Source organism: Tachyglossus aculeatus, chromosome X1 (genome assembly GCF_015852505.1).
Source record: "Tachyglossus aculeatus isolate mTacAcu1 chromosome X1, mTacAcu1.pri, whole genome shotgun sequence".
In the NCBI taxonomy this organism is placed as follows: Eukaryota; Metazoa; Chordata; class Mammalia; order Monotremata; family Tachyglossidae; genus Tachyglossus; species Tachyglossus aculeatus.
The window spans coordinates 96,613,257-96,622,598 of NC_052101.1; the positions used below are offsets into that span (position 1 = coordinate 96,613,257).

The following is a 9,342-nucleotide window of genomic DNA, read 5'->3' on the forward strand; positions in this document are numbered from 1 at the left end:
AGTATTCCTCAGTCCGCCTCTTCCGGCTCCACCCCCGCCTCGTTTCTACTCTAAGGGGTTTTTTTTTTTCCCTTCCCTCCCCTCCCTCTCCCCCCCTCCCGCTTCTCCGCTTCCCCCGCACCCCAGCGGCGGGACGCCGCCCCCGCTCCGCCAGGGGTCCCGTCCCGTCTCCTGTCCTCTCCGCCTCCGCGGTGGGGTGGGGGGGGGGACGTTCCGCTGGACAATCCCGGGGCGTCTACCGCAGCCACACGGGGAGGCCCGCACTGGCCCCCTGCAGCCCCCCGTCCCTCGCTGCCTGCCTCCTCCTCCTCCTCCTCCACCGCCCCCCAGCCCGGCGATCACGATGGAACGGGAGATCTGAAGGTGGAGACCGACTGGCATCCAATCAATCAATCAATCAACCGTATTTATCGAGCGCTAACTGCGTGCAGAGCACTGGACTAAGCGCTTGGGAAGTACAAGTCGGCAGGGGAGGGCTCCCGTCGGGAAAAAGGAGGGAGGGGGCTTGGGATCCCAGGGCTGCCCGTCCTGAACTGAGGGCCGTCCCTCTTCCCGCCCTAGGGACTCAGCCCTCGTAGCCCCGTGGGGCGCCCCGAGGCAATGAGCGAGCTGAAGGACTGTCCCCTCCAGTTCCATGACTTCAAGTCCGTGGACCACCTGAAGCTGTGTCCCCGCTACACCGCGGTGCTGGCCCGCTCCGAGGATGACGGCATCGGCATCGAGGAGCTCGACACTTTACAGCTCGAGCTGGAGACCCTGTTGTCGTCCGCCAGCCGCCGCCTGCGGGTGCTGGAAGCGGAGACCCAGGTCGGGCCCCGAGGCGGGGAGCTTCGTGCGGGGCGGGAGGAAGGCGAGTCGGGAACGGGAAGCGTGTGGGCCCCCGAGAACTGTCCAGCTTGTACTTCCCCAGCGCTTAGCGCACAGCAAGCGCTCGGGAAATGCGGTCGAATAACAATGATAACTGTCGAATGTGAGGGGGAACCCCTCCTTCCCCCCCTCTGCCCTTAATCGCACCCCCCGGTCCCAAGCACTCGGCCCTTTTGTGTCTCAGATCCTGACGGATTGGCAGGATAAGAAGGGTGATCGGCGGTTCTTGAAGCTGGGCCGGGACCATGAGTTGGGAGCCCCGGCGAAGCACGGCAAGCCCAAGAAACAGAAGGTGGACGGGAAGGCGGGGCACGGGCCGGGACCTGGCCCCGGCAGGCCCAAGTCCAAGAACCTCCAGCCCAAGATCCAGGAGTACGAATTCACGGACGATCCCATTGACGTCCCACGGATCCCCAAGAACGACGCCCCCAACAGGTGCGGGGACAGCTGGGGGCGCGAAGCCAGAGCCCCGGCTGGCCCGGCGTGGGACCTGGGCGGCAGCCGCGGGAGACTCGGGCCCCGAGGGGGTCCTCGGCCCTCCTGGGGCCGAGAGCGGCCTCCGGAGCGGGCGGGCGGTCCGCCTTGGGGCACGTGTGGCGCTCGGTAGCGTGCGCTCACGGGGAGCTCGGGAGATGCCAGGCGAGGTGAGGAGGGAAGGGGCCCGCTCAGGGCTGCGCTCTGCTTTCAGGTTCTGGGCTTCGGTGGAGCCGTACTGCGCCGATATCACCAATGAGGAAGTGCGGACGCTGGAGGAGCTACTCAAGCCTCCGGAGGACGAGGCTGAGCATTATAAGGTACGGACCTTATAGCCGTGTGACGTCACTGTCGACAAATCCGACGGCGGCAATTGTCTTTCATCGGTTCTGTGCAGACTGAGGGACAGGATCCCTGAAAAACCTCATTTGGGCTGAAACAAAGGTTGGGGTTGGGGGTCTAGCGTGGCAGTCTTAGCACGTTCGGAGACTCGGGGGCTTAGACCATCAGTAGCCTCGGTGTCGGTGCTAGTAGTCTAAGAGCTTCCCTCACCCAGTCCCCGTGAGGTTCTGGGTTGGTTCGTTCATTCATTCAGTCGTATTGATTGAGCGCGTACTGTGCGTGGAGCACTGTGCTAAGCGCTTGGGAAGTGCGAGTTGGCAACGTATAGAGACGGTCCCTACCCAACAGCGGGCTCACAGTCTAGAAGATTTGGTTGATTTGTGGCCCTGGGCGTAAAGGTTGGTGTCCTCTGTGGAGCCTTTGTGATAGGCATTCGAGGCCTATCTGAACAGTCCTGGGGAAGTGGCGGAACGTACAAGGAAGTCCACTGGCTTCTGCCCTAAAAACCCGTGTTTTCGCTGCGCGCTTTGGCTCGAATGCCGTTAGTGAGTTGAGGAACGTTTGCCCGACAAAGTGAGGCCGAAGACAGCACGACGGGATGTTTGGAAGAAGCGGCTTGGACGTAGCGAGCGCTGGAACGGGAGTTTCCCTCGGCACGGGGCCTCGCAGAAATCCAACACCCTCGTTCTAGGAGAACTGGGTGCGTACGGGAGCCGCAGAAGACACCTTAGCCACCTGTCAGGCGATGGCCGAGAACTTGAGTGGCGTCGTTGTTGGATCTCCGTTCTTTTAGAATCGGGGTTGTGACCTTTCTGGGGAAACTGCCCCGATGGTCTCAAGGTTTCACCCGAAGTGCCTGCTTCCCACCCAGCCCTTCCACTCGCACGGAGACCTACTCCCTAGAGTAGGACTGCCCTTTCAGTAGAGTGGTGAGCAGTGGGGCCTGGTGGAAAGATCAGGGGCCCCGGGGGTCAGAGGACCTGGGTTCCGATCCCGACTCTGCCGTCGGCTGGCTGTGTGACCTCGGGCCCGTCGCTTAACTTCCCTGCACCTCAGTTCCCTCATCTGTGAGATGAAGATGCAATACCTGTCCTTCCCGCTTTGTGAGCCTCACGTGGGACAGGGACTGCCTTGACCCGGTGATCTCCTACCTTGTCCGGCGCTTGGCCCACAGCAAGCACTTAACGGATATGATGATGATGATGATGATGATGATTACGAGCAACAGGTGACAGAAGGAAACAGCTCTGGTAGACCACCTCAAAGCCGGGGGTCCTGAGCAAGGCGCTCTCTTCTTTATCGCCTGCTGCCGTGCCGCCGCTTCTTCCTACTTCTTCCTGAGGAGGTCCCGTTATCTGGCATAGTGACCACCCCCACCCCCCCCGCCCCCCAGCAAGCACTCTGAAGTACCCACAGGGTACGGGGACTAGGAACCCGGTAACCTATGCTCTGGAGGTGGCCATCCCTTCTGTCCATGCAGATCCCTCCCCTGGGGAAGCATTATTCCCAGCGCTGGGCCCAGGAAGATTTACTGGAGGAGCAGAAGGATGGGGCCCGGGCAGCTGCCGCAGGTGACAAAAAGAAAGGCCTCATGGGACCATTAACTGAACTGGACACAAAAGGTACTGCCCAGCTTTGGACCGAGGGGGTCCCCTCCTCTCCCCCTGCATTCCACCGATTGCTCCCAGAGCTGTTCGAGCGGGACTCTCCGACCTGGCTCGTCCCAAGTCTGACAAGCCTGGAGAGTTTCCCATCGGGCGGGGCTGAAAGGCCCCCAGAAGGGTGGCTTTCTGGCCCAGGAGCTCTTTGAAGCCTGCCTTCTTTTTGCCCCCGTGCTCCAAATGAAAAGTCGGCATCGCCTCCTCGGGCTGCAGAGAAGGCCGTAAGCGTCCTTGTCTCCTATTCTCCTCAGAAGTGGACGCCCTGCTGAAGAAATCCGAGGCCCAGCATGAGCAGCCCGAAGATGGGTGTCCCTTTGGGCCCCTGACCCAGCGTCTCCTGCAGGCCCTGGTGGAGGTGAGCATCTGCTCCGTTTCCTTAGCAAAGTCCCTGGGGCTGGGAAGGGAGGATCGAGTCCACTACCAGGTGGACTAGCGTCCTCTCAGCTCTCCCCGCCCCTTGGTTTTCTAGGAAAACATCATCTCCCCCATCGAGGACTCCCCCATTCCAGATATAACTGGGAAGGAAGCAGTGCTCGACGGTGCCAGCACCTCTCCTCGGAATCAGAACAAACCATTCAGGTTAGCGGCCCGGGGAACCACCTCCTCCCGGCTTTTTCTTCCTTTCCGTCCATTAATTCGTTCCAGGGTTAGCTCCCGCGAATTATCGTCTCTCATCAGTAGTACTCAGTGGTCACTGAGTGTCCGGGCCCAGCTCCTGGACTGAAGAAACTTACAATCTGTGTACGCCTTGTGGGAGGAGGAGCAGTGATGCGTTCCAAGGAGGCTGCCGGTCACGAGGACGCATTTTAAGGAGGCCGTCAGTCATAAAGATGCACTTTAGGAGACCGTCGACAAAGACCGAGACAGAACGTATAGGGGGATAAGTAATTGAATAAGTAGCTCGAGTATCAGAAAAAGCCTCCTGGAGGAAGTAGGATTCCGGGAGGGCTTTGAAACGGGGGAGTGAGTTGCGGTCTGAGAGGTTGCACGAGGTGGGGCGGGCGGGGGGCGGGGGGGGAGGCGGTGCCAAGCTGGAAGAAAGGAATGAGCAAGAGATCAGATGCAGGAGAGGTGAGAACGAGAAGGGGAGCTGGGGAGGAGCGGGGAGCGCAAGAGCTGCAGTGGAGCTGGTGAAGAGGGCGGGTGAGAAGCGAAGGGTGACTTTGAAGTGAGCGGGATTCTGGAGTCGGTAAATGGCTTTCTGCTTCACCCTGGCTTAGGTCTCCCAGTGGGCTTCCCACGGCCCATCAGGGAATTAGCTAAGTGACAGTGACTGTGCCCGCCCCACCCCCGCCGCCTCATCCCTCCCCTACCAAAACCAAAAAGGCAACAGTGATTAACAAGCCTCTGGAATGCATTCTAAAGGAACTTGCTCAGCTAGAAAAATCTCGGTAAATTCAAAGGGGTCTGGGGGCCGGCGGGGAGGGAAAGTCAGAGATTGCAGGTGGTCCCGTCCCTATCCCCCGAGGGTGGATGCCCAGGAGGGCGGCCGCCACCCTGCTCCCCCAAACGTCCCGTTGCCCCAGTCAGGGAGACCAGCGGGCAGAATGGACAACTGATCTAACCCGGTAACCGCGTTGCTTCTGTTCTTGTGTTAAGTGTCCCCCACACCAAGTCCCTAGAAGCCCGCATTAAGGAGGAGCTGATTGCCCAAGGCCTGCTGGAGTCCGAGGACCGGCCAGCCGAGGACTCGGAGGACGAGGTCCTGGCTGAGTTGCGGAAGCGGCAGGCCGAGCTGAAGGCCCTCAGCGCCCACAACCGGGCCAAGAAGCACGAGCTGCTTAGGTGCGTATAGGTTAGTCTTTCGGGAATGTGCCGTGGGGGCCTGGAAGCCCAAGCTAGAGCGTGATGTTTGCAGGCTGGCGAGAGAAGAGGTGAGTCGGCAGGAACTGCGGCAGCGGGTCCGCATGGCAGACAATGAGGTGATGGATGCTTTCCGCAAGATCATGGCTGCCCGTCAGAAGAAGCGGACCCCCACGAAGAAGGAGAAGGACCAGGCCTGGAAGACACTGAAAGAGCGTGAAAGCATCCTGAAGCTGCTAGATGGGTAGTTGGGCTGGGATCTGGCTTCCGGCTCTTTCCGACTCTCTCCACTATGCCTGACTGAGCCAACTGGGCCCGAGTGGAAATGTAGGAGGCTTCTCTTCCTTTCCCTGGGTGGGAATGGGTAGGTGTCCACCGGGAAGCCATTTCCAGAGCCTGGTGTATCCCGTCCTCCATGTACAGACACCCTGCTACTCGTCTGCCCCTGCCTCCCATCCGCCCCCGCCACCCTATTGCCCAGCTTTGCCAGGACAGGAACCTTTGGAATGGGGCCTGCGATGCCCAAGGCTGGGGATGGGAAGAGTGACTGCACTGTGGTGTGACTAGAGCTGGTCCTAGTAGGAATGGCGCCGGAGAGAGAGAGAGAGAGGGAGAGAGAGAGAGAGCTACCCCCAGAATCTGCTTTCCTCCCTCCTGGGATGGATGTTGCCCCTTCAGCTCTGCCTTGCTCCTCTGGGTGCTGTGCCCCTGGGACCAGGAAATAACATCCCTCCCCTGTGGTTTTGTATGGTGGAAACTAGACTAAAATGAATGCTGTGATTTCTAAGAAAATAGTTCAGCTTCCGTGTGTATTGTGTGTTCTGGGTGGGGCTATGGGGTAGGAAGGACTCACTCTTGGACTTTTTTGCCTCAGGCTAAGGGGCCCCTGGTCAATGCCCCTTCCTCCCTTGATTTCCTCGACTAGGAGTGGTAGCTGCTTCTTCTGCCTCTCTCTCCCCCTCGCTCGCGCCAGCCAGATCTGCACTGCATTCTTCATGCTTGGCTGGAAGGAGCCGGTCAGGCACTGCTTTGGACCCTGCAACTGGAAAGTCAGTTGCTTCAATCCCTTCCGCCTCCACCTGGTATCTTTTCGTTTGCGAAGTCTCCACTCCTGAGGTCGGACTTGGGCTTCTGAGCTGGTGCCTGGCGCTTCGTTTATCTCTCTCGCTCTCCGCTGGATAGAGCGCAGCAGCCCCTTCTGCCTGACGGTCCGCTCCTTCCCTAGAGCTCAACTCAGCTTGTGCCTTTTCCTTCCTGGTCCTGAGACGTTCCTCGGGGCCTCTCCGAAAACGCGCAGGCATCCCGTCCTGCTACCCGTCCACTAGTGCTCCGAGCGAAAGAGCGGGACTCATCAGGACTGGAGGAACCCCACCTGGGGCTCTGCGGGCCGGAGCGAAGGGGACAGCAAGAGTGGCGTTGCTGCACGAATGGGGATGGCAGTGGTGTGGGCCGAGGAATGGGGCCATCCAAGTGCCTTCCTCTCTTCCCCGGCCCCCCGGCCCCCCGACACAGCGCAGAGCCAAGGGGGTGTCAGGGCTTGGTCCTGGCCACGGGGGGGTGCTATGCCATCAGAAACTGCAATGGGAATTTCCTGCGGGACTTCGCCGGGGCTACCGCTAGTTACGCTTTTGCTTCATTTGTGTCTGACACCCGGTAGAATCAGTTTTAAATGAGCTCATACACGGACCCTGCCCCTCATGGAGTTTGCGACTTGAAGCGGGAGAAGGGGATCAACAAGACTGAAGCGCGAATAGCATGCGGAAACGGTCAACCGCCCACGTCGACCGCGTCGGCGTACGTCGTATTTGGAAGACAGTTACAACTGGGATGGACTCTCGGGCATTCTGAAGGAAGACAAACTTCCATCCGGCGGCGACTGGGCGATTGAGCCGGCCGGCGGCCGACCCCAGCGGACTGTAGAGCTCCTGATACCTAAAGGGGCTCTGAGTGACGGTTCGGACTCTGCCCCCTTCAGCTCCTGCAGAAAATGGGCCTTGTATCCCATTGTGCTCTGCAGCAACGGAGGGGCTGGTTTTGGGTAGCGGTGGGCACCAATGGACACTGGTGCCTCCAGTCTTAAAAGAACTCAGTGCCACGTGGGTCTCTGAGGTGGGGAAGAGAAGGCTTGGGGTTCCAAGTGGGCATGACTTTGGGTCAGGATCTGCGAGCTGATCATACCCCTAACCCTGCATGCCCTGTCCATCCTAGAAATCAGGATGGGTTAAAAACCAGCTAGCTGCCTCGCGAATCCTCTGTAATAGGGGGAATTCTCCTTCCTCAAGTGGTTCTTCCTATCCATCAGACATGTTCTGCTGTTGAACCTCAATTCCTCTCTGGTAATCAAGGAAGATACCGAACCCTGCCAAGGGGAGCCTTGTGAGCTCAAGTGGTGATGTTTTGTTGTCGGTCTCGCCCTTCTAGACTGTGAGCCCGCTGTTGGGTAGGGACCGTCTCTATCTGTTGCCGACTTGTACTTCCCAAGAGCTTAATACAGTGCTCTGCACACAGTAAGTGCTCAATAAATATGAATTAATGAATGAATGGTGGCCTCACCCTCTCTATCTCACTGGCCTGCTCTAGGTTGTGCCAATCCCTTGAGATTTGCATCCATCACATGACTCTGGGTTGGATCACCTTCCCCTTTATACTGGCTCCTTGTGGGCTACAGCTTTAGCTCTTCAAAACTTTCCCAGTTTGGGTGTCTCCCCCCCCGCCCCCCTCCCAAAAAACCCCAAACAAAACAAAAACCCAACAGCGGTATCTCTCCTTGGCTGCTTCTAGACTGTGAGCCCGCTGTTGGGTAGGGACCGTCTCTATGTGTTGCCAGCTTGTACTTCTCAAGTACTTAGTACAGTGCTCTGCACACAGTAAGCGCTCAATAAATACGATTGAATGAATGATTCTGATTGGGGAATCTGCTTACTGGGAGATGGGGAGAATGGATTGGGGAATCTAGGCACTCCATCTAGTGCTCTGCACACAGTATGCGCTCAATAAATACAATTGAATGAATGATTCTGATTGGGAAATCTGCTTACTGGGAGATGGGGAGAATGGATTGGGGAATCTAGGCACTCCATCTAGTGCTCTGCACACAGTAAGCGCTCAATAAATACGATTGAATGAATGAATGATTCTGATTGGGGAATCTGCTTACTGGGAGATGGGGAGAATGGATTGGGGAATCTAGGCACTCCATCTAGTGCTCTGCACACAGCAAGCGCTCAATAAATACGATTGAATGAATGAATGAATGATTCTGATTGGGGAATGTGCTTACTGGGAGATGAGGAGAATGGATTGGGGAATCTAGGCACTCCATCTAGTGCTCTGCACACAGTAAGTGCTCAATAAATACGATTGAATGAATGAATGATTCTGATTGGGGAATCTGCTTACTGGGAGATGGGGAGAATGGATTGGGGAATCTAGGCACTCCATCTAGTGCTCTGCACACAGTATGCGCTCAATAAATACAATTGAATGAATGATTCTGATTGGGAAATCTGCTTACTGGGAGTTGCGGAGAATGGATTGGGGAATCTAGGCACTCCATCTAGTGCTCTACACACAGGAAGCACTCAATAAATATGAATGAATGAATGAATGATTCTGATTGGGGAATCTGCTTACTGGGAGTTGGGGAGAATCGATTGGGGAATCTAGGCACTCCATCTAGTGCTCTGCACACAGTAAGCGCTCAATAAATACGATTGAATGAATGAATGATTCTGATTGGGGAATCTGCTTACTGGGAGATGGGGAGAATGGGCACTCCATCTAGTGCTCTGCACTCAGTAAGCGCTCAATAACTACGATTGAATGAATGAATGATTCGGATTGGGGAATCTGCTTACTGGGAGATGGGGAGAATGGATTGGGGAATCTAGGCACTCCATCTAGTGCTCTGCACACAGTAGGCACTCAAATACGATTGAATGAATGAATGAATGATTCTGATTGGGGAATCTGCTTACTGGGAGTTGGGGAGAATGGATTGGGGAATCTAGGCACTCCATCTAGTGCTCTGCACACAGTAAGCGCTCAATAAATACGATTGAATGAATGAATGATTCGGATTGAGGAATCTGCTTACTGGGAGATGGGGCGAATGGGCACTCCGCCTAGTGCTCTGCACACGGTAAGCGCTCAATAAATACGATCGAATGAATGAGAATCTGCTTACTGGGAGATG

At 57.0% G+C, this 9,342-nt stretch overlaps 1 protein-coding gene across 3 annotated transcripts; it reads left to right on the top strand.

Annotated features, from left to right (window-relative positions):
• The first annotated feature begins 111 nt into the window (after positions 1-111).
• On the top strand, positions 112-7,869 carry TADA3 (transcriptional adaptor 3). Of its 3 annotated transcripts, none has more exons than XM_038739923.1 (9): positions 112-363; positions 562-807; positions 1,052-1,302; positions 1,556-1,661; positions 3,164-3,305; positions 3,533-3,699; positions 3,814-3,923; positions 4,944-5,129; positions 5,203-7,869. In XM_038739923.1, the coding sequence occupies exons 2-9, from the start codon at positions 601-603 to the stop codon at positions 5,393-5,395; spliced, it is 1,362 nt and encodes a 453-aa protein (XP_038595851.1). In that variant the 5' UTR covers positions 112-363; positions 562-600; the 3' UTR covers positions 5,396-7,869. The 3 variants fall into 3 exon arrangements, with proteins under 3 accessions (XP_038595851.1, XP_038595849.1, XP_038595850.1); XM_038739921.1 differs by having other exon boundaries at positions 290-363; positions 3,596-3,699; XM_038739922.1 differs by having other exon boundaries at positions 290-363; positions 3,596-3,699; positions 5,187-5,277.
• The last annotated feature ends 1,473 nt before the right edge of the window (positions 7,870-9,342 follow it).